Genomic DNA, 25,409 nt, shown 5'->3' on the forward strand with positions numbered 1-25,409 from the left:
AATGATAAGTTTGTGAAGGATGTGAATAATAATAACTTGATAGTCATATTCACTGACTAGTCATCAGTCCAGCAGTTATAAATGATTGTGAATCATTAGAACAGGGTTAAATGCTTCACACACATGAATTTATACTTAATTAGGTTGTGCGCACACAATCCATAACTTGTATGCACAAGACATAAAAATGTTTTCATCTTTTAGGACTTTAGAGGCTTCATCATAACCCGCTTTTACATTGTAGGTAAACTGTATGTGGTTGTTCAACCTGGCAACCCTAGCACTAGCCTATTAATATGAAATTAAGTAAATTTATAAAACAGGTAAATATTGTGCTTATAGATTTGGTAAACATCTTATTACTGGTTGGTTCCTGTCTGTCAGGTGTGTAGTGTAAGTTCATAAGTGTGTAACATGACATGGGGTTAAAAGAACAGAAACCACTCAGATAGAAAAAAGCATTTATTTGCAGAATGTAGTTCCTTCAAGGCTACTGCTGCCACCGAATATAATTTGGCACATGGAAATTTGTATACAACTGTTTTTGAGCTGCACTGTAGCTAGCTTCTTTTCAAACACCTGTTATGACAATGTAATAAGTGAAGACTAAGTCTGTAGGAGAGCACATGTCCACTGACAAACTCTTAAATCTATGTGATAAGAACACTGGAAAGAAAAAGAATAACTACGCAAAATATCTGCTGAAGCAGTGATCCCATGTTTATCTTCGCTCATTGCTGTTAATATCTTCTAAATGGCATGGCAGTTGTCCACAAGAGTAAAAGGGCACAATATGTGTCAAGAGATTATAGGTGATTTTCCACAGCTGGGCATAGTGGTGGATCATCAGTTGTATAAGAACTAATAGCCTTTTTATTAGCAATTAATTCTCCCCCCCACAGAGAGCAAGCAGAATCTTCTCGTAGTCTCCCTTAGTGTCATCCTGAAGAAAAGAAAAAAAACTGTGTGAATATTGAAACTGTTTACCCCCTTTTTAAACAGTAAATGAGTGACTTTGATTGGTTCATTTTCATTACCACTGCTTGAATGTTTGCTCACCAGAATTTCCTGGTGGAGTGTTTTGCTGTAGTTTTTCTTGTACTCATTCTTGATGTGCTTCATGTCAATTTCGGAGCGGCTCACCATGATACGGGTCAGGATGTTTTTGCGGGTTCCTTTACCCTGAGGGGTTAGAAAATAGTGAGAGAGTGAAGGAAAATGAAAGTAGTCACAATATCCTGCATGCTTTTTGACATTTTGTGAGTAGCAGTCTACATATACTGTACCTTCATGGCCAAGTTGAGCCTCTCAGCGAAGAATGCAGGCTTGCTTCCAGCACACTTCACTAAGTTAAACATAACATTTGAAATTAACATTTGATCTGTGCATAAAATACTGACATATATTCAGGTAATTAAGTTTTAGTAGAAGTTTGTGTCTTTACCTACTGCGGTGAGACAACTCTCAATATCACCCTTCATCTCTAGGTCGATAGCTTTGGCCACATCCACTTTGCTGTACTTTCCGTACTTCTCAAATACTGAGAGAAGAGAGAAAGGAAGAGTGTTCGTTTTGACAGACACACAGTTAAAAAAATGGATGTTACACATCTGGGCAGCCAGCCAGCTAACCTTTACGAAGATGAGAGGCACTCCTGGTGGTGAGGATGTCAATGAAGACGGAGCAGTCTTTGCCCTTCCTTCCCTCTCCTGCTTCGTACAGAGCCCTGGCGTCACTGTCAATCAGCTGCTCACACACTCCTTCAGTCCTGCCGGCCTGTGATAAAGAGGAACAGAGAAACTTTACAGTGCTGAACACAAACAAACTGGGTCTAGTATCTCTCGGAAAATATTTTTATGAAAAATCCGTAAGAAGTGGTCACCTACAAAATGGCACAGGGCAGGACAGAAGATCACTTTTATTTTTCTACATTTTTTGGGGATAAAAACTACAAAAGTGGTAAAGGAAGTTTTGCATAAGAAATAATGAGTATAGACAACTGAAAAGCTTTAAAAAAAACAGAGTAAGCATTAATGAAAATGATTAAATGTAAGATTAATTTAGCCACCAGTCTGAAAATGCTGCTTTTCACTTTTTGTATTAAAGATAAAGTTTATGTTCATGATATTTTATTTGTACTGCTCGTGTACGATGCCCAAATATAAAGCCATAAAAAACCCAATTCATTTGTGTTGTGTTAGTGTTTGTGTGTTGAGGGAGTGATAGTGCTTTTTTTCTTTTTTTTTAATGAACTGCTGTCACTGTAGCAGTTACAGTAGGGAGTGTTTCAGATGTTAATGGAATCCTGATGCTCTGACAGAGAGTACTGAAAAATCCTGCAACAGTAAGTACTGTACAGAATGAAACACTCCATATGAGACAGAAAGCAAGAGCAGACACACATGTACCTTGCAGAGTGTAAGGAGGGCAGCCCTGAAGTCTCCGCTTGTGTCAGATTTGATGTCATCCTCCAGATCCTTCTTGTATTCTGGGCACAACATTGGAAGACATAAAATACTGATGGTCACAATTTGAAAATTGTGGTTTACCAAGTGCATTTCTAATGTTTAAACCTTTTCCTATATTCCTGCAACTGTATTTTTCCATTGTAACATGCTGTATCACTTGTATTGGCACGCACCTTCCTTGTAGGTTTTCTTTAGGTCCATGATCTCTCTGTTGGTACGAGAGGCCATAACCTCGATCAGGGTGTCCTCATCTGTTCCCAGACCCTGAGACATGGATGCAAGGACAGAGAGGTTAAAATAGAGCAAGGTCACTTATTATTCAATGGTATAATCCAAACAAAACACCTCCCAGTAAGAAAACAATACATGAATATGAGGAAGTGGGTGGGTTAGGGTTAGGGTCATTATGCACTAAAAATAACAATGATGGCAAGGCGTGTGTGTGTGTGTGTGTGTGTGTGTGTGTGTGTGTGTGTGTGTGTGTGTGTGTGTGTGTGTGTGTGTGTGTGTGTGTGTGTGTGTGTGTGTGTGTGTGTGTGTGTGTGTGTGTACCTTCATTGCCAGTTTCAACAGCTGGGCATCATACTGGGCTGGTGTTTTCAGCAGAGCCAACACCACCTCCTCCAGATCTCCCTTCAGAGCATTCTTCAGTGCTGAATCCAGAGGCTACAAGGGGGGGAAAAAAGAAGTTAATACAGCTAACAGTAACAGTGTGTGTACTCACTGCGAACATCCTTGTGTTGTTCTCATTACCTTGCCACTGGCCTGCTGGTAGGCCTCTTTGATCTGCTGTCTCTGCTCGTTGCTCCTTTTCACCAGGATTTCGATAATAGTGTTCTCATCCACACCTGCAAAAATGACATATTAAGTAAAAACCCAACTTTTATTATCCTGTTTCTGTTTGGAAATGACAAATATACAACTGGGTGGAGATTTTAGCCCTTACAGTATATTTACTTCAGAGTGTGGGCCCATACTGAGCTGGTCTCACAATGCTAGACAATCAGAGATGTCTGTGTACTGGAGTCTGGGGATTTCTAAAAGCTTGAATGGTGGTGGAAATGGATGCCAACAAACCTACCCCCCTCAAATTTTGTTAAGGACACGCCTTACTGGAAACTGCTCCCCCTCCCATTCTCCTTCATAGCAAACTGCATGTCAACACCTTAATATCTTAATATGAAGGGCTGCCCTGAAGAGTTTGGACAATTTCTGCATCTGGAGTTGGGTTGTTTTTGGAGTTTTAACAATGAAATCTGATTGATTGTCCTCAGTCTCTATGAGTGAATGACTTGTGAGTCTAACACTGAGCTGTGAGGTGAATTTCTACCACAGAAATTAAGTAATGGTGCATGTTGACCAGCAGGTGGCATTGTGGTTCTTACAGCAAAAGGCAGACCCTTATACTCAAATAAAGACACAATTCCTGAGCAAACACATGTTCTCACATGCTCTGAAGCTTTCCCTGTATGTTCAAGTGCACTTAAAACTCACCTTTTGTCTTGATGGCCTTGTCCAAGATTGCTGCATCTCCGCTGGGGCTGAAATTGGCCGCTGGTGTCACTGTTCCATCATTCCTTAGAGTCTGAGAGACACATCACAGATTATTATGCAGTTGGTAAATACTCAACTTCCACCCAGTGGTGTGCAAGAGGAGGGAGGGTTGCGTAAGTGCATTTTTTAAATGTCTTGGATGAGAAAAAGTGCTCATTAAGAGTTGAAAAATGTTTCTCCCCTTTTCAACTGCCTGCATATCTTCCAGCTAAGAGGCAGTAAGCTCAGTTATTTGTGTTAACAGACATAACATAGTAGACATAGTAGATTTTATGACCCTGTGGGCACCGCCTTGTCCCTTTCTGCCCTTTCTGCTCCATGCATCCAAGGACCATGACGCTGCCCTTTAAAATGCCTGTTCACACCCCTATTGGACAGGACTGAATAATAATAATAGAGGAGTATGAGCTCAGCAGCAGGAGAGCATAAACTACAATCATACAGGATAACGTTGTGCAACCCTATCTCAGTTCACTTAAAGAAACCAGGGAAAGGAGAAGTAGCATTTTGTTCTGTTTGTAGAGTTTATAAAGGGAGGGGCAAACATTCCTGCTTCTATGAGTCACACACTCATAAGACTTAGTATGGTCATCTTTATCATTTATCTTTATCATCCACGCTCCCTTTCACTCTAATAACAGCGATCATCTTATCTTCTTGCCCTGCCCCATTCCTTTTTCATTCCCTTTATCAGTTTCAAACTTCCCACTCATTCATTTTTCTCCTCGCTATCCTCCAACACTTCGCTCTTTCCCTTGCCGTAAACGCTGATCAAATTTTTCCACCCTAGCATACCACAGGAAGAGAAAAAAAGGAAAAAACAGAGTGGTTGGCCTTAGCAACTGGAACAGCACTGCACAGTTACATACTGAGTCATCGGGCATGCCCAAATAGACCGTCTGCTGCATGAAGGCTTGGATGAAAGACATGGTGGGACTGCGTTCTGTAGAGAGGAGAATAAAAGGAAACATGTCAACTCAAACAATCCAAATATTATACCCATTGTTAAACATTTAAAAAGTATGTATGATATTCACAGTAGAAATGACCCCTCTTTTGTACTTCAGTAAAGTTCTTGTCTGTTCAACTTGTCAGCAAAAGAAAGAAGAAAAACACATGTTTGATTTTCCTTCATTAGCTCCTGGACGACACCAGCCTTTATTTACTGTAGGGTTAAGTTTAGTGGTTTTATATAATGGCAAGCATGTCTGCCTGGCTACACCCACACTCAGATGAAATATGGATCTGTATAATAGATCTAGGCTATATTATAGATCCAGTCTACCTTCATGCACTTTAATATTCCTAATGTGACAACTATGTTGTGTAATTGAGGCAGCACACCACTTTTCTCTCTTCAATAAATCAGAAAAAGTATCGCCGTTGTTTCCTTAACCACACCCACATAGGTTACATCAACACCTTGAGTCAGAGGGAACTTTAACCTGTTACGCTAAGCATCAAACTTCTCCAAAATCTTAAACTGAGAGCTGGATAACAAAGTTGAGTGTTTTAATAGAAGGAAAATGACTTACCGTTTGGACTGAGTTTCCAGGGACTTGGTAGCGACAGAGGGAGTTTATTTATACCCATGATAAACCCCACCTAGTAACGGGCCCAGCCCATACTCCCATCCACCGCTGCTATTGGATTGAACCGCTGCCTGCTACAGCTGCGCAGCGTCCAAACCGCAACGCCGTGCGTAAAAACCTTCTCCAGCAGATTTAAAACAGTCACGCTGCCTACTTGAGAACATGTGTTGATCAAGTTACAGATCGTAATCTTTCAATAAAGGATTTTTATTTTATTTTATTAGATCTTATTGAAAATCACTACTAAAGATTTAGGGAGTCTTTGTGTTTGAAATGACTATGACTACTTTCTTTTTTTTTTAGATTCAATTAAATATTTGAATATAATCCCACAGAAGAATTTCAAAAAGTGTTTTTTATTGGCTATCTGTTACATTCTTTTTGACGTGTCCAAACTCTATTTCAAATACATGAAGTGGTTTTGATATATTTTGAAGTTTCAGATATTTGATATATTAGATGGTGCTCCTTTAAAGGAATCCAGGAGCCTACTGGTAAGATTTGTTGTATCGGTCAGTATTTGTGACCTATGCTTGTGTATCTATTTATATATTTGGTGGTAGCTTAAGTGTAAACATCCTGGCAAACATAATCCGTCAATGCATCTAGCATGAGTGTGTTTGTGTGTGTGTGTGTGTGTCTTTGGTTTTTCGAAGTCTTGGACACAAGTATCTTTTTCATTTGGCCATAGATGTAATGAATTATACTTTCCCTTTTGACATCCCTGCTGTTATCTACTCGGATGCAAACATGTTATGGGTTTTGTTAGATCCACACCTCATCGTAACCTTCATGAACAACTGAGCAAAGACCACCATTCCACCACATTTCTAAAAGGACTCTACCCTAGGTCTGATGAGGTAATGAGTTTCCTTAAGGTGTGCCATGTTGTCATGACAGAATAGCCATGGGCCTGACGCTACCTGTCGGCTACATGCCTCAACAGAGGGTATTGCTTACACACAGCTGAGATTAACAGCCAAAATAATGACACACACACACACACATTTGATTGATGACGGCATCATTCTGACACAGTCATACAATCTAATCAAACTGTCAGAGAGTATCAAACCAGTCAAGACTTCACAGGCCCTTGATGACGTTTGTCACATATCTATGCCTTTGTCTGTCTATCATTTCTCCACCCGTAGCAGAAAATGGTCAGGGCAGGGTTTGGATTGTGAAAAAAGAAGGAGCGGTAAAGCTGTATTTTCATTAAAGTGGTATCAGGGGCGGATTTATCTCTAAGTAAGGTGAGTTAAACAGATGCTCAAGCTGTGGTCCAAATGTTTTAAATGAATCTCTTGGTCAAAAAAAGAATATCCTCATAGAAGGACTTGGCCAAGAACAACAAGGAACATGCAGCAACATAATGACCATGACATTGGTTTTATTCCACAATGACCATGACATTGGTTTTATTCCACAATGACCGCTCTTGGAGATATGACATACATCATTTTCCGTTCACAAAAACTATATATAAAGACAATTCCCTGCTACTAGGAAAGTGTGGGGTCTCCATGTAAACAAATAAAAACAAGAAAGAGGGATGTGAATGCGTACATACTTGTGTGTGTGTGTGTGTGTGTGTGTGTGTGTGTGTGTGTGTGTGTGTGTGTGTGTGTGTGTGTGTGTGTGTGTGTGTGTGTGTGTGTGTGAGTGTGAGACAGCATCCAGTTACAATCTCTAACTTACACACGGGAAACCTGAGGACTGTTTGGGGCATCTTTTTACCAGCAGGCTTTGTGGGGTTTGAGCCAGTACCTGGTGAAACTCCATCTCCGCAGGTTTAATATTTAAAGACTGTTGAGAGTTTGGTTCCCCTTAGAGATCAGGATCGATGTGTCCTCGTCCTCCTGATCAGCACAGCAGCACCCAAAGTGAATCACACTGAAGGGATCAGATCTGGTCTGAGAACAGGCAGTCAATTTATCAGGTACATTTTGTTCTTTTTTTCCCCGTTTCTTCAACTTTGCTAATATTTCAAAGCAAATGTGCTGCCTGATTCATTGTTTATGTATATTCTGTTGGGTTTTATATATTAGTTTCATAGCATTGTAGCTTTGATCTCTGTTGAAATTCACAAAATTTCAGTTGATTCAAATAAAGTTGCTTGGCAAATGAACTGGCATTGTGCCCATTCCTGCTAAGTGAAATGTACGATTTTTTTCCTCAGCATCTTGAAAGCAGGGAAACTGAAAAACAAAAATAGACACAAACTCAAACTTGGGGATTTTCAGTTTTTCCTGTTGAGAAGCTTGTGGTATTAGCAGCTTGGGGAGCCTGACAAAAGGATTTCACTTCCTGAGTGAATGTGTGGTGTGAGCTTTTTGACATCTGTAGATCATTTGAGAATAGAGTTTTTAATGTAGATTAAATATTTTGGGATTGGTAATCATATTCGAATTAAATTGACAGATTATTCATCTTTCGAGGATCTTTGTGGATTTTAAATGATTTCAAGGATCTTTTCTCTACAGATTTTGGACAGATCCATTTGCATTTCATATACAAATATCACAACAGCAGTGAAAGTAACAGTGTATTCAAGATGTATGTAAACTCTTCTGGAGCTGAGAATGGATCCTATTCACTGACCTTTCTGGGAAAGAAAGTAGGGAGACATCACTCTGTGGCCCCTGCAGGCAAACAACGTGAGTATTAAGCACAGCAACACACACCTAAACATTAGCAATGAATTGAATGATTCTTTACAGTGGTGAGGACATCCTGGTGTTAATATCTATATGAAAAAGATCACTGGAGTAGCACCAGAGCAGATTATGAGCTGTAGAAAAATCTGTTCTGAGTGAGAAGTGGTGCAGGCAGACAGATGAAGATAGATGAGGTTTAAATATTTCAGCTGCCTGGCTGCCTCCGTTGTGAAGCAGTGGAAGGGTTCCTGGAAGGGTTTGGTTGCAAATCTGGATATGAAAGCCTGCCGGATCCACTAAATCCAGAGTTAAACATACACACACACACACACACACACACACACACACACACACACACACACACACACACACACACACACACACACACACACACACACACACACACACATACACACACACACATATGCATGCACCCATACAAATAGAGTATCAAGTGACAGTAGGTGGTAGTCATGCTGCCTGTTGCAGAAATCCTTGAAAATTTGCTTTTAAGTGTGGTTTACAGTTTGATATGGCATGCATGCAAATGTAAGATATATTAAGACAGGTCTGAAGCCAGCATTGCATCACTGTAAGCTCCACCATCTTCTGTCCAGATGTTTCCATTACAGGAAAGCTATCTGTTCCTCTGCTGCACCTTTGTTCCAGTATTTCATCTCACCTCCATCTGCATCTGTCCACATTTTGTCTTATCTACACAATGTGCTCCATCCATAAATAGTTTCTTTTTTTACTTGGAATCCAGGAGTAAAAATCTAACCCTATCCCTAATTTCTTTGCCTGTGTCTGAATTTCCTTTTCACATCATGCACACCATCTCCTATGTCAATTTATTCTCAGGTGCCTGGGAGGCCACTAACCAGTCTACCAGCCCTGAGGACCCTGTGGTGTCCTCGCGGCTTGTACGGGCCCCAGTGACAGCACAGGTGCTGGAGGATTTACCTGGCAGTGTACCAGAGCTGGAGGATGAGAGGCCATGTCCAATCATTCATAACACACAGTTTGACCAGTATGAAGACAACACAGCAGGTCAGACCAGCAGAACCAACAAACATACACACTACATACGTTCATAATCACATTTACTGGATAAATTACCAAACAATCTTAACATTTTATCTAATGACCTTTAACCTCAAACTAAACTCCAAACCAAGTTTTATCTTCATCTTATTTTTCAGTTTTTTTGCCTTTAGGTTCACTCTGCCTGCTATACTGTTGTGTTTAATTCCTGACATAATTTCTCTTTGTCCACTAAAAGGTGCTTCTGCTAAGAAAACATCAGCATGACGGCACGCCTACATTCCTGTACCAGGAAACAATGAAGGGAGAGGGAGGGATGGGAATGTTAGACACAGAGAGTGATGAAATAATTAGAGAGGGAGCCATTTAATGGAATGTGTCAATAGTTTAGATAAGCAGAGATGTGTTACTTTCAATAATAAAAAATAAACAGGGATTAATAACATTACTGTCTTCACTGATTATTAGAAATTATTCAGAATGTAATATTCAAGAATTAACCTGTAAATAGACACTAAACTGAATACTAATCACTGATCATAATAATATCACAATCAAGATGTAAAACATGTTTTTAATCTAATTAATAAAAGTGTCTTTCGTGACTGAGATTCATGTGTGTTATTTCCCCCCCCCCAAGATATTTTTAAAACCATATGTCACACCAATGAAAACTGCACCCATGTCAGAAATGTTTACAGCCAAGAAAATGATCATAAATACATTATGAACCACCATTTATATTGATATTTTTTTCATCAGAAAAACTGGCAAGGTAACAAGCTAAATAACTTTGTCTTTACTTTAACCAGTTGCTGTGTGATTGGTTTGTTCGCTTTAGAGTGTACACACACTGACTTACACACCTTTAAAGGAGCAAGTTATGAAATCCAGTGGCCACTAAAACTATTTGCTGAGGTTCATCTGATCAGTAGAATTGTGATTATCGATGCTCACAGTTTTCTTCAATTAAATAGCAGAAATATAATTGTTTGGTTTGCTGGAATACTATTGTTTTCCGTTTTATTCTTATGAAAGAAAAATCAACTGAGAAAAAATATCACATCACGTCACATGCCTACTTACCAGAAGATGAATTTGTGAATCTGATTCATATGAATATGTTCTTTATTATGATGATTTAAGTTACAGCCTCTGCTTGATTAATAAGGGTGTTGTGCAACTGACATAGCACTATATTGAAAAATAGGTGGGCAGTAATCTGTGTTGCAAGACTTATCAGTCTTTTTCCTCTTGTCTTCTTTCTCTTGATCATTACTCCACTTGTTGAGTTGATTCCAACCCTTCACAAATGATTTGCTCCGTTACTCAAGCTGCCGTTCATCACAAAACTCATTGGATGAAGAAGTGGGTTGCGTTCAGACGTTGGATCGGTGCTGATCGGAGGAAACACCCTGGACAAGCGGTCAACCAAGGTGCTGCAAAAAGAAAGAGTGGAGGAGGAGGGGTGATGGTGTGAATCTGTGTATAGTGGAGAGGAAGATGAGGGCGTATGAGAGATACTGCAGGTGTATGATGTCAGGACAAGTGAGATCCTCTATCACTGATAACCTGCTTACTGTGAATTTGGGGCAATACCTGCTTTGAACTGAATTGTAATTTACAGCATGATACAGCATGGGTTTTCTCTACAGGCCAATCAGAATCTCAGCTGTCAGATAGCTGTGATGCGACAGATCAGGCTACAGCAGCTGAGCAATCACAAGATGTCAAGATCTACATCCCCTACGAGTCAGCCGAACTTTGCATCACTCAGGTACAAAAAAAGAGTATCATAGCAGGAAAGCAGCACAGAGCAAAACCTGTGTCTCTCAAAGTAGAGCTTTTATTAAGAATATTATCAGTCTGTACTACAAGACTCACAAAACTATATACATATTGTACACCAACAGGGTCAGAGCAGATAAAATAACCTTTATTTTATCTTATGAAACGGTGAATTGTGAATATTTTTTAGCATGACTTAAAGCTGTGTCCAGCTGTTTACTACCAGAGCATGCAGACACACAATGCAGTCACTGTCAGACACTATGTTGTGTTCTCAGTTATGCTCACATGGCTACCCTGATGCTGCCCCTGTGGCCCTCGAAGGCATTTGATCATCATATGCTACCAGAAACTTATTTTTGCAAGTGTGGCCTGTGGTATGCACTCTGCAGATAGCCGAGGACATGGAGGCGATGAAGAAAAGACACCTGGAGATGGTGCAGGAGCTGGAGGAGAACTTCCAGATGACAGCACGGGAGAACCAGGTGAGAAGGTATCTGCACGTGTGCATACGTGTGCTGATAAATAGTAATGCAATGCATATTGTGTGATCAGGAATGGACTGTGCAGAGGATCAGATGTTATTATCAGAACAAGCTGAACACTCTGAGGAGAATCCTTGACCTCTACCAGGAGAAGGTGGAGAAGAAGAATGCTGAGTGGGAGAAGAAAGTCACGGTCAGTGTCAGATTCTACATCAAACTTCATCAGTCATGAAAGTGCACACATAACAGTCCACACAGTTGCAATATTAAATTGTAATTCATGTCTTTCTGTATATTCCTGGTTCTGTTTCCTGCAGGCCTTGAGTACACAGAACAAGCAACTTCTGGATGAGCAGAGTGCTGAGAGAGGGAGGACTAAAGAAGAGACTGTGCAGTGGCACAGAGAAAAGGTTTGCTAGGATTCTGATGCAGACCACACTTCTTCTTATGCCATCCTCTGAACCGGAGCACCCCCTTGTGGCCTTATTTGAGTCAAGTAACATCAAGGTGACTGGCAACTGTTTTTATGTCACTACATTCAGTAATTATCAGACCAACTTTCTTTTAGAGCAAAATGCTGGAGCTGTTCTCCAACAGGCTGGACGTCCTGCACAGCCACCAGGCCTCCAGTGAGTCTGCATGCATGTATTGATGTGTAAGTAATCACTGGCCTAATATGACACCTTTATTAAATGTCCTTTTACGGTACTTTGAACAGCTCTACAGGAGCTGCAGATGGCCAGACAGGAAGTGGGGAAAGTCCAAGAAATGTTGATGGTGTCATCTCCGCAGCAGGAAGCCGCTGTGGAAGGTGAAAGCTCAGAGAACAATGGACTATCAGCTCAACTGCAGACTGTGGTGGGTTGGAACCTGATACCATGGCAATCTGAGGTGTCTGATCTAAGATCATAAACATATCAACAAACAACCTTCTGGGGGACTGCAGGGAAGCTCACATTTACAACAGGGGAAAAACCACACATTACATCACAAGTTCAAGATTTAATACCACCACATCACATTCTGCACATTTACTAGACTTTCTTAGTCTTCACTTTTATTGTCTTGACATTCAACACCCACAACTAATGAATGCAGAACAGATATATGATATTTTGGCTACCAGGACGGCAAAACTTCTGTAAAACTAATAATTGTATTATATTATTAAAAGGTTGGTTACTTGGCACTTTTGCCTGCTGGCAGATATTGTCTGAGCCATGCTTGTATTTGCAGGCCTGCAGTGAGTCTGAGCAGCCACTGGAGGGGGCTAAAGCCCGCCTGGAGGAGCTGAAGGAGAGCTTGTATCAGAGGGAGAGAGAGCTCACAGAACTGCTGGACGCAGAAAGGAGCCCCATCCCTCAGCCACCCTGCAGCGTTTTACTTCCCACTGTCATACACAAGGTGCTGTTCAAGAAATAAAATTAAGTTTAGTGTAAATCAATTGTTAACTGTCTTTGTGTCAAATGTTTTTAATTCAATATTTAGTGTTTTTAGTAAAGAGATATGTTTTACTCTGTTTTCATACACATCCTCCTTTTTATATAGGTATTCTGTTCTGTTGACACTGTAACACTAGAGTGTTTTGTGTTTTAGGCTCATGCCATCTGCTCTGCTGTGGCTGAGGCCAGAGCTCTTTTGGAAGAGATGATTGAGGAGAATCATGTTGCTCTGGTTGAAGCCAGAGACAAACTGTACCATCTACAGATGGCCAGAGAATATAGCAATGACAGAGAAGAGGAAACCACTGACCAAGACAGGTCAGAGACCATGGAAGCAGTTTGCAGAAATAATCAATATGTGGCTTTTTTGTTACTACTATGGCAGTTTTTAATTGGTTGAAATCAAATCGAGCCAACTTATTATTTATGAGCTTTATTTTGTGTACTTTGAACTTTTCAGGTCAGCTGAATATGAGTTGCGTTTGTCTTTACTACAAGAAACTGTGAGGGAGTACGAGGTTTCTCAACTGGCTTTAGACTGTATCAAAACTGGAGAAAGCCCTCTCGTGAATGGTAATTAAATATCTTAAATATTCTGATCCTTCAACCAATGACAAATCAATAGTAAATGAATAATTATATAATAATACATGTATGTAATATCTGCATCTTCACAAGGTTGCTTCCTTGCAGCTAATGCAAGCATCCAATTATCCAAGCATTACTTATATCAATGTTTGTTTGTTTTGTTTTTTTTACTTTTCTGCACAGATTCTGATGCAGTCTCAGAACTGGAGGACATCCTGGGACCAGGAACAATCAGAACCACAGAAGGAGCGAAGAGTGTTGGCCAGCAACTTCTCCTGCTGCAAGATGAGGTCAGGATTGCAGCACTCTATCATGCCTGTCCCGTTAGTTTTGGCACCTATAGATTATGTTCAACCATTGATTTAAATATATTGTTGAGGTGCAATTATCGTTCAGGAATGAGCAGGAACATTCATGTGACGACCCAGTGACCACAATCCCCTAATACTGGTCCCACGTTTTACATCAATCTGTCATGCTTGTCTGTAAAGCTGAAGCAAGTCAAAGAGGAGAAAAAGAAGATCATTGAGAACTACACTTCAGAAAGGACAATGAGGAAGAAATATTACAATGTGGTGGAAGACATGAAAGGTATACATTAGGATTCATTATGAAATTAACCACATGTGATGGTGTCTTGCTACCGGTATTTTGAGTTTTTTTAATGTTTCATGTCCCTGTTTTTATTTCCTCAGGTAAAATTCGGGTGTTTTGCCGAATTCGACCAGTGAGTCAAACCGAGACTGCGCAGGGTGGGGCCATCGTTGTGGATAAAATAGATGATTACACTGTCAGTGTGGAGACCCCACGTGGGCTTAGAGAGTTTCAGTTTGACCAGGTGTTCAGTGCTGAAACCTCTCAAGAAGACCTGTTTCATGACACCAACAGGTGAGACCAGGGGCAAAGGTTTAGTTTTCTAAAGTGGTGGGAGGGTGAACAACAGCAAGACATTCCAACCAGTGAGTTGTACATGAACACACACACTGATTTAAAAATATATGCCTTAACAAGCATATAATAGGCCGCAGATGTGCATGTTTTGATCCACAATAAATATACAAAATCAATGCCAATTCATCCTGATCTAAAGGTACAGTTACTATTAAATTGACTGAGGTGACTTGGCAGACCTGTAATCCAATACTCTACAGATGTTTGAGCGGTTGACAGTTCCGCAGCTCAGGAGTTATTTTTACCACAGACTGATCCAGTCGGCTATTGATGGTTACAACGTCTGCATCTTTGCATATGGCCAGACGGGCTCAGGGAAGACCTTCACCATGGTTGGGGACAAGGAACAGAAGAACCCCGGGCTCATGCCGAGATCTTTTAATGCCATATTTGATATCATACAAGAAAACAGCACCAAATTCAGCTTCAAGGTAACAGCAATATCTCAGCAGTATATCACCAATATAATTAGATTATTTGGGAGGAAGGTATATAAGAACCATTGCTCATCTCTTTCATCTTGTCTCACTTCCCTTTTTCCCTCCCCGCCCATGTCCTCCTCTCCTCTTCTTCATACTTCTTCATCACTCTACCTTAGGTTTCGGCCTATATGCTGGAGCTGTACAACGATAGGCTGCAGGACCTCTTTGTGAGCCTGGCTGGTGAGGCCCATGCACAGCCCCAGTCCCATGGACAAGCCAGGCGGGTTGAGATCAAGAGGAACAGAAAGGGGGTTGTGTTTGCCCAAGGAGCAGAGACAAAGGAGGCTTCCAGTGCCCAGGAGCTCTACGCTCTGTTCCAGCAGGCCTGCGCCAACCGACACATTTCTGCCACCAGTGAGTTCTCTATACCGTGCAATGTCGCCCAGTTCAAACAAGGCCTGCTAAATGGTTTGGATTAATTGTGTTAGTTACAGTCAGTGTGACGGTACAGTAGCTTGGTACATCATTAATGGACTGAGCAGGGAGTGGCACAGCTGCCAAACTGTGACTCAGTGTGCAGTAGGAAGAGGAGCAACATTGTTTTATAGATACACGCAGGTCATTGAAGTCCTCACATGAAGGACCTGATGTATTAGTAACGAGGAGCTGACTAAGAAATACAAAATTATTAATTACAATTAAAAATATAATCTATTGACATCAGACAAAGCTCACATGCTTTTATGATTTATTAAAGTACTATATATAAGTTATTAGATATGTATTTTATTTTTAATATGTACTTAACTACTCATAAATGCACTGACTTCAACTGACCATGAAGCAGAAAAGCTGTGCAATATGCCACTGTTTGCTCAGAATATTTCAAAAGAAACAGTATTCACGATTTTTTGTTTGTTTCCCAAGAAATGAATGTGGAGAGTTCCCGCTCCCACCTCATTGTTGGCATCATGGTAGAGAGTAGGAATTTGACCAACGGGAGTGTGAGCACTGGGAAGCTGAGCCTGGTGGACCTGGCAGGCAGTGAGAGAGCCGCCAAGACTGGAGCCAAGGATCACCAGCTGAAGGTTTACTCATTTGCTATATATTGACTTACCAACCAATGCTCAAGTGATTGACTGTATCAGAGAATATTTCACATCACCTTTACCACTATTCTCCTCTGCAGGAGGCTAACTCCATTAACAAGTCTCTTAGTGCCCTCGGTGATGTGATATCATCTTTGTCTGCTGAAATGCCCCATGTACCGTACCGGAATAACAAGCTGACCCAGGTGATGAAAAAACCCAATTATATCTCAACCATGGCTTCTCTTGGACACACATACATCTGACTTTCTCATTTCAAATTTGGTCCCCCTCAGGTCATGCAGGACTCCCTGGGTGGCAACGCTAAAACACTCATGATTGTAAACATCTCTCCCTCAGAGTGCAACCTTGATGAGACGCTCACATCACTCTTGTAAGAGATAAAAACTGAGATAAATATTATCATTTATCCAAATTCAAACAAAGTCCGAACCCTAATGTAAAGATGTGCCTCCAGTTACGCAACAAGAGTAAAGGCCATAACCAACAGTGCTCAGAGAAATGTGGAAAGCAAAGAGATTGCTCAGCTAAAAGAGGTTTGTTACTTTTATTAATGTCAGTAGAGCCACAACATGAATTTACATTAAGAATAAAAGAGAGACAATTTTATCAAGATGAACACACTGATACATCCATAGTCATTTTTTTTCTGACAGGTGATCATGAAGTTGAGATCAGGACAGACAGTGGAAGAGGAGGAGGTCTGAACTGGACTTAATTTGTAGGCAATGATGAAGCTGTGTGTGCTTATGAGCTGGTTATAAAGCTGGTTGTGTTTGAAAAAGCGCATATTTTAAACAATTCCATGTTTAATGTATACACATATTCAGATTTAGAGATGGGACATTACTTCGTGGCCACCAACAGTTGCATTCAGGGGCTTGCGTGCAGTTTGTTAATGGGTGTCTATAGAAGGAGGCCCCACAATACGAGGCCCCATGTGTAACTGAAGAGGCAAAAAGGAAGTCAGTTGGGTATTCAATTTGCACCCCTATTGTCTTGTGTACTTTGTAGCCCATTAGAGCTCGTTAGGTTAAGTCTCCAGAGCCAATCTGTTGCTACAGCTACTGTTACCGGGAGTTATATCACAGGGCTGGAAATGGACAGTCTCACACACGCAAAGCCCCTGTCCTATTGTTGTTTTCTTTTTCCAGACAGGTTCACTAAAATTAGAGCTTCATCATTGTGAGTAAAGACAACTGTAAGAAGGGTAGGGCTTTTAATATTACTACATCAAATTAAATCCAGGGTATTATTTCTCTTTAAATGCACTGATAGTAACTGGGAGAAAAGCAATAATTTAATTGAGGAGCTTCTCCTTGTTTTGTTTTTGTCTCACATAAGGTTTTGGCTCAGACGAAGCCACAGCAAAGTCAAAGCTTCAACAGACATTGTTTGAGCTAGGATGGCATGTCAGCACTGATGGGGGATTAACAGTTTCTATAAGTAGACTGTATTTTGTCTGCAATTGGGCCCAATCTGAATTGCTCAGAGTTTTTAATCTATACTGAGGGCCCCACAAATGGTTCTCTTTGTTATGGCACATTAGAGCTGTGTTTCCTAGCTTTGCGTGCTTATTGGCTGCTTTGGATCAGAGGCCACTCAGCACATGTTCCCTGTGATTTGTTATTCTTTAATGACAGTCATGGTTTAAATTATACTGTGAGCTCTGTGGACCAGAACAAAGTGAGGGACAAAGCTAGGAGCTATAGAAAGCACATAGAAAAGGAACAGGGTTGATGAGGTGGCTGTGGTCTCATCCTCTGGGTGTGTTTTGTTAATTAATCAACACAAACCAAGTCACTGTAAAGGGTTTGTATACATGACCACACACAGGCCGACTGGGATAAATGCGGTTTATGCAGTAAATAGCTGAAGGACTGCTGTCAGGTCTGGAGATCACTGAGGACAGTCAGAGAGTGTACGGTGAGAAGGTTTAAATTATAATATACTTGAAAATCTAAAAATGACTAGTGCAACACAGAAGTTGAGCTTGTTCTTTTTTATTATCATGTTACAAGTTTCACTTCAGAGTATGATGTTCACTGTACAAAGCAAATGTTAGAAGCTTATCATCAAACTACTATTCCACTTTACAACATTTTAATATTTGAGTACTTTTATCATTAATAGTATATCCTTTATTTCACCCCTTTCAACGTTTCCTTTCTCCTTTCCTTTCAAAAAATTGGATGAAAAATCTTGACATTTTACAACAATTTCTGGGCTTTCGTAGAGGTCAGTGTAGAGAGACATGAGGGGTTACAGGTTTGGCACACTGTTGGAAAAGAAAATTAACCATCAGAAGATGTTCCTCGGAGAGATACCAGTTAAAAAGAGATAAAACTGTTGTATTGTATCTTTCAAGAAACAAGTTCCCATAAGTTATTCTTCCCGACTCCCCTTTTGTTCAAATGGACGCTGCTATGCTTCTGTACATTTGGCTTATGAAAATAGAACTGCCTGATTTCGAACTTTGCTGTACTCTTTACCCATCTTAAAGATGTCAGGGACTATATCTAATGAAAGTGTGTGGGAGTTCACAGTACTGATGGGTGCGGATGAGGATGTTAAAAAAAATGGGGGTACTATTTCTTAATATATTTTTTTTTGTCAATCCTTTAAAGAGTCACTGGGGGAGACTTGAAGGGAGCAGATGACAATGTATGCCTTGAAGCTAAACTTCAAGAGCCAAGGATGGGGGATAATAAGGAAGAAGATGGGGGCATGAGAGGGGTGAGGAGATGGATTCTAACTGATGGGGAGGAGATTGGAGGAAAGTTGCAAGAGAGGGAAGTGAAAGAGTGAGGATGAACCCTGCATGAACAGAGTTTAAGGCCTGAAGTGCTGATTACCATTCTGTAACACCCTGTCTCTCCCTCCCTCATTGTGTAACTGTAACTAATAAGTTAAGATAAAGGCTTTTAATGAGGGGCTGTAGTTAAATTATTAATGTGGTGGGACACCAAGGCGGATGGACTCAACCCGACTAACTTTGTTAGTTCTATTCCTACAATCGACACAACTTTTAAAACTATTTTTCAATTTCTCATGCATGAAAAGGTGTCACCTTGCCAGCATCGAGAAACACATTTGTATATATATATTTCCCTTTTATTGTTTAAAGGTGTGCTCATGGTTTGGCCACATTTGCAACCTCAGAAACTCCAGTCTGTGAACAAATTATGGTATGTCTGATTGAGAGGTACAGTAGCAGGTATTGTGTTAGCCAAAAGTGGTGGCTAATAGTAAAACGACAACACCAGTAATATTTAAAGGTGCAGTGTCTAAAATTAAGTGCTAGAATCTAGTGGAACAGGCTTGACAGAAATGGAATATAATATTCATTTTGTGCCTTAATTAGTGTATAAACACCTAGAAATAAGAATTGCATTTTCATTATTATAGAATGAGCCGTTTATCCTGTATCCTCTTCCACAGTACATGGGCTCTAGAGAGAACCCAATGGTTTTTTCGTTAGTTTCACAGCCACCATAGGTTCTCCTACACAGGAAGGCGAGAGGTATTCAACTGGTTGCAGTCTGCAACCTCACCACTAGATGTCACTAAATCCTACACACTACACCTTTAATATTATTGTAAGAAACTAATCCATTAATAGGATTTGTGTTGTGGTCCACACAGAACATCATTTGAGTTTTAGGTCTAAAATCTCGAGGAGATGGTAATCCTGTAAGGATGTGGCTTCATAGTCAGACCAAAATCAGTGCTGAGATCCAGCTCCTGCCCTGGAACATTTTGGATCTGCAGCCCGTGGAGCAATGTGGTGAGAAAGACAAACATCTCCAAACGTGCAAATCCATCACCAAGACAACGTCTCTTCCCCATGCCGAAGATGAGAACCTTCTCAGTCAGCTCCTTATTGAGAAGCCCCGATGAACTCAGGAAGCGTGCAGGGCGAAATGTGTCTGGGTCACCCCAAAGATCACTGGGAAGAAGATAAATACATAAAGATCACTAAACTGATGACACATTTGAAAATTAACATTAATTAAATGGAACACATGGAAGCCAAGAAAACATACATATCAACAGAAAGTGAGATGTTGAATGAGGATTCAATACGTATATGAATGAATGTTGAGTCAATGCCACACAATATAAAAACTGCCTAAAAACACACCCCTGAACACTGTAGTTCAACAAAGCTCTAAGACAAACAATAACAGTAACTTTCAGGCAAATGTGAAATATACAATTCATAAACCTGGCAGGCATTTTGCACACCCTTTATTGACAGTAACAACAGTAAAAACTTATCCAAAAGTCATATTCAAAGTCATAATTTTGTGTTGATCACTGATAGCTACTCACATATCATGATTGACCTGATACTGGTTGATGAAGACACAGGTATCTTTGGGAATGAAGTATCCATTCAAGGTAATGTTTCTTGTGGTACTAAAAGAGTGGAAAGGAGAGGAAAGTTAACAACATTACAGATAATCTTGAAACCCCTGAAGACCTGATTCCTGATTGATGCATTTCCACTTGATCCTCGCTTGTGTGAGGAAAGCACAGACAATAATACAGATACAGAACATTTTTTGGTGAGAAATTAAGAAGCTGATTGCGACTGCACTATAAACACAACTATTGGCTTACCAGTGAGGTATGGTGAAAGGGACATAGGAAGCATGACGAAACACTTCATAGATGAAAGCCTCAGTGAAAGGCATCTTGGGCTTATCTGAAAAACGTGGCAATCTGGCTGTGCCAATGTGGTCATCTGACAAAAAAAACAACAGGAACGACAAAAGACAAAACTGATAATTTCTGAAAAACTGAGCAGCCATTTTTTACATACCTGAGACATAACTTTCATCTAAATTCATGTGTTGGATTGTTTGAACGCTGCAGCTCAATAAAAAGAACCTTTGGATCACCCAAAGGTTGAGTTCAACCTGTACTTCCTCGGCCAATGAAATGAAAAACAAATGGAACATTCAGGTTCTCATCTTTAACTTAGGAAGTGAGACATTTCTATGTTTTTCACCAGGAGGTTTCCCCATGACAAACTGGTAAGTACCAGGAGTAAACTGGGGCTTCATATTCTGTGATACCTGAGTTCACACCACAGCGTTGTGATGTTTTACACATGATGAAAAATACACAAACATGAACTTTACAAATCATTACAATGACATACTGTATGTTCACCTGTCAGATTAATTCAAATGTTTTTTAATTCATTGTTAAAAACGATTATATTAATCATTTTAGTCAACTAGTTGACTTTAGTTGACTAAAAATGATTCATTCTAATAAGGCTCCTGATAAAATAAATAAAGTTGCTCAGTCTGTTAATCAAACTAATATCAAATTCCTGTTTGTGAATCCTGACTGTGAATGATAAATAAGTGAAGAACATTAAACTGTGTGTTTGATGCCTTGCGTGTTACTGCCTTTGTGTCAGTCTGGGACAACTCTCTAACCTTTCTCCCTTTCTTTGGCTGTTTGTGCTTCCCTCTCTCCATCTGATTCATCACGTCTCCTCTTACTGCCCTCTCTCACTCTGCCTCTCTCTCCCCCTATCTCTCTCTCACTCACTCTCTCTCTCTCTCTCTCTCTCTCTCTCTCTCTCTCTCTCTCTCTCTCTCTCTCTCTCTCTCTCTCTCTCTCTCTCTCTCTCTCTCTCTCTCTCCCTCTCTGTAAAAATGCAACGTGCCTCAGAACAGGCAGCACCAGTTCTGTCAGCCCACTTCAAAAGTTGCTCTAGCGTCAGCAAATTGGACTAATCTTTTGTGAGTTCCTCTGTCTGTCCAGAAAGGGCACTCGGGTTGGCCATTGGTGGGTTTTTATTATTGATTCCACTTGCAATCTTGATATTTTCTAGCAGAAATCACAGATGCCTGGATACTCTTGGGTTAATACATTTGTTACAGAGGAATGCATTTTCACATGTTTGTGTTCTTAAAAACAGGTTTCACCTTGTTGAATTTTTCTCTGTACATGCTGGAATACATAACACCACAGCTAAATCTGGTGTTGAACTCCATAGATATCATATCTCAAATAAACTCAAATATATTGTATGGCAAGCAACCTCTCCACCACAAAGTTTTTTTTTTGTTGTTGTTTTTTTATAATAGATCACAATACAAATACAATCACAACATGCACAAAAACAATTAACTTGACACACAGAGAAAAAACAGGGCACTCTCTGTTAAATATCATATTAATACATGAGACAGTACCTATCTCCTGGTGTATTCTATCCTGGATGTCTGGAAACTTGATGAGGTACAATAGGCTCCACTGTAAACCAGCAATGATGGTGTCAAATCCTTTTGGAAATCACACACAGCACAACAACAACAACAACAACAATGAATATGGAGAGTCGATCACCTTCATCATTGTGATTGATTTGATTGTTACTACCAGCGCTACTCATCATCATTTTCAGTGTGTCTGACCTGCGCCAAAGATGTCTATGACAGTGTGAATGATCTGAGAGTTGGAGAGCATTGATGTATCCTTATTTTCTTCTCTGTCCTCACAAAGTGCAATCAGAGCGTCTGTAATGTCCCGGATACAGTTCTACAACAACAACAACAACAACAACAACAACAACAACAACAACAACGCACACACAATATGATACATCAACTGTCAGTTGTAGACTTGCTGTCTTTCTTCTTAAATCATTGTCATCTTTGACTCTATCACTGAAGAATCAAGTTGTGTTTATTTGGGGTTAAACAGAAATAGATATTTAATTTTAAAAGGAGCAATTAGGGAAGAGACATTAATCAGTTATGGTACGACGCGTGTCTTCCAGGAGGTTGCTAATTCCTAATTAGAGTGCGTGCGAACATTTTAGCTTTTCTGCACAAGAACAAAGGTCCCTCCCAGGGAACTTGTTTGTTATTTTTTGGCTACAGTTGCACTCACAGCTACTACTGTATGAGTGCAATGTCAGATTACATAGTGGGCAGCAAATTAGTCGGACAGATCTTCAAAAAAACAACACTTACAGACACGCCATCCACCATACTAGACTATCCTGAAAATTGTTCTGTATATTTTGTGTGTGAAACTGTTCACTGTGCAAGAATAGAATAACCCTTTAAATTGTTACATTTTTTCCTTGCTTTTGCTATTAACAGTTACAAAGGCGACAGTGTAATGGTCAAGATGAACTGTTAGAATAGCTAACTCCCAAATGTTATCATATAAAACAGCAATGGTTTCCTTAGTGTAATCACACCAGTGTGTATTTCTGCATTATATTCCAGTGTGTCCTAAATGATATGTCACACATCAGAAACAATATATCTGCCAGCCTCTTTACTGTACCTTATCGAATGTGTTGATGTGCTCCTCGATGCTTCGCTCCATGAATCCGTTCATCCTGTGGATGTGCTGAACCATCTTCCTCAGAGATGGACTTGGAAAGTAGCGGAACACAGGGAAGAAATCAGCCAGGTTCCCCGCTGCAAAGATCCTCAGGACCTCATTGTTGATGTGGACAATAGTGAGGAACTCCTTGTCATTGTAGTCATACCTTTTCCCAAAACAGAGTGCACAGACCACATTTGCCACTGATGTTACCAGAGGCATCACCGGATCTATACCTGTCATATCCTGCTCCTTTTCCCCCTTAGCAGCTTGCTCCCGAATCACTTCCACCATCTCAGCAGCCTCAGTACATACATGCTCCTCCAGAAGGCAGGTGGCCCCTGAACCCCTGGGCTCAGCCTGGGAGAAAGACCTGAGAGCATTCTTACATAGCTTCTTATGCAGCATCCAGGCAGGTCCATACTTCTCACTGAAGGTCATACTAGTCCCATTGGCTACAGCAGAAAATGTAAAAAGGTCAGGTCGCCCAGCAAAAGCATCCCCCTGCCGAACCAGCGCCTGCCTGATAGTGGTGTATCCACTGAGTACGACAACTGTCAAAGAGCCCAGACGCATCTGCAGCGTATGAAAGAAGAAGTTAATGAATACTTGACCCACTGCCCATTATAAAACATACAAAACACACATTTTATACCTTGAAAACATCACCATACTGTAGCCTCAATTGGGTTAGGGAGAGATGAATCTGGTCCCCCATCTGTAGCAGATTACCAACAAGCGGCCAGGGTGTGGGGCCAGGAGGAGGAGGGTATTTCATTTGGGAGTAATGGTTAAGGTGGAAGAGGGATCTGTGGCTCTTACGGCCCCTGAGGGCCATCAGGAGCAGGGTGATGAGACACAGAGCAACAGTGACACTAGACAGAGAGGTACAAGGGATTTCCTTGATGGTCAAAGTCGCAAACATCAGTCTCATCATGGCAGGTTTACTACAAAAGTGGAGACAAAAGGAGAGGCCCTTAAAACTCGCAGAATGTGACCACATGTTCATTAGAAAGAAAAAGAGGCCGATCATTAAATTTGTCTAAATCAATAAATAGTGACTTTTGTCAAAAATAAAAAGATAATTTTTTCAGAAGAAGTATTAAGCTACTAAAAGAAAGATGAAAAGATAAAAAATTAAAGAAAGAAGATAGAAATGTGATATAGAAATTAGACATTTTTGATAGAAAACTCACCATGCAGTATCCACTGTAACTTTGGTGTAAAAGAGCTGGTCCAGGACAGCAGAGAGCAGAGCAGAGACCACAACACTACTCAAAGGTCTGAAGTCTGATCCTCGGAAACGTTTTGATCAGACTTGCTCACAGTCCAGGACGTCCCTTTCAGCCACAACTGGGCCCCCTGCAGATGGAGCTGCTATCCACGCACAATAGAGAGGCACACATGGCGATAAACTTGGCTCACGGTGAAGGACCAGCTCGGCCCAGGCAGCCAGAGACCACATCGGCCCACTTGACCGCAGACCGGAACCGCTCACAACATGTGCCCCTCCTCTCCAGATCTTACTCTCCTTCTCATCTAGGTCCGCCCTCACAAACAGTTGGAGGCCGTCTAAATTGCATTTTTTGAAGATTTGCGAATTTACTTTAACTGTTTGGAAGGAAAATGACATTAAGTCATTAGTAGCTTTAAACATACACAAATACGTATATGAATTTTTATCGTAGTGTAAATTTTGAAAACATCACTGAAAACAATTTGTTGAAACCTCATTCTCTTAAGGGCCATAATCAGTACTTAGTCAGTACTTTTTAATTTTCTATTTAATGATTGTTTCTGATGCTGTATAACCTTTTGATCTGCCTGTCTATATTTGTTTTTCTTTCAAACACAAACTGCACTCCCTTGAAAAAGATATGTTGATGTCAATGAGATTAAAACTTTGAATGTAGGACTTTAAGAGTATTTTAGTTAGAG

General features: G+C 40.4%; 2 protein-coding genes across 2 annotated transcripts; both read right to left on the reverse strand.

The window, feature by feature from the left end:
* Positions 1-444: 444 nt before the first annotated feature.
* anxa1a (annexin A1a) lies at positions 445-5,593 on the reverse strand. The gene is made up of 12 exons (XM_062417079.1): positions 5,558-5,593; positions 4,892-4,965; positions 3,963-4,053; positions 3,222-3,316; positions 3,021-3,134; positions 2,642-2,732; positions 2,409-2,488; positions 1,632-1,776; positions 1,445-1,540; positions 1,287-1,345; positions 1,060-1,182; positions 445-943 (listed from the first exon to the last, which is right to left on the reverse strand). The coding sequence occupies exons 2-12, from the start codon at positions 4,949-4,951 to the stop codon at positions 884-886; spliced, it is 1,014 nt and encodes a 337-aa protein (XP_062273063.1). The 5' UTR covers positions 4,952-4,965; positions 5,558-5,593; the 3' UTR covers positions 445-883.
* A 14,176-nt stretch (positions 5,594-19,769) lies between these two features.
* LOC133978677 (cytochrome P450 1A1) lies at positions 19,770-24,405 on the reverse strand. Its single transcript, XM_062416963.1, has 7 exons — positions 24,127-24,405; positions 23,430-24,047; positions 22,547-22,670; positions 22,325-22,414; positions 20,730-20,853; positions 20,439-20,525; positions 19,770-20,052 (listed from the first exon to the last, which is right to left on the reverse strand). The coding sequence occupies exons 1-7, from the start codon at positions 24,403-24,405 to the stop codon at positions 19,770-19,772; spliced, it is 1,605 nt and encodes a 534-aa protein (XP_062272947.1).
* Positions 24,406-25,409: the final 1,004 nt, after the last annotated feature.

This window comes from Scomber scombrus, chromosome 4 (genome assembly GCF_963691925.1).
Source record: "Scomber scombrus chromosome 4, fScoSco1.1, whole genome shotgun sequence".
In the NCBI taxonomy this organism is placed as follows: Eukaryota; Metazoa; Chordata; class Actinopteri; order Scombriformes; family Scombridae; genus Scomber; species Scomber scombrus.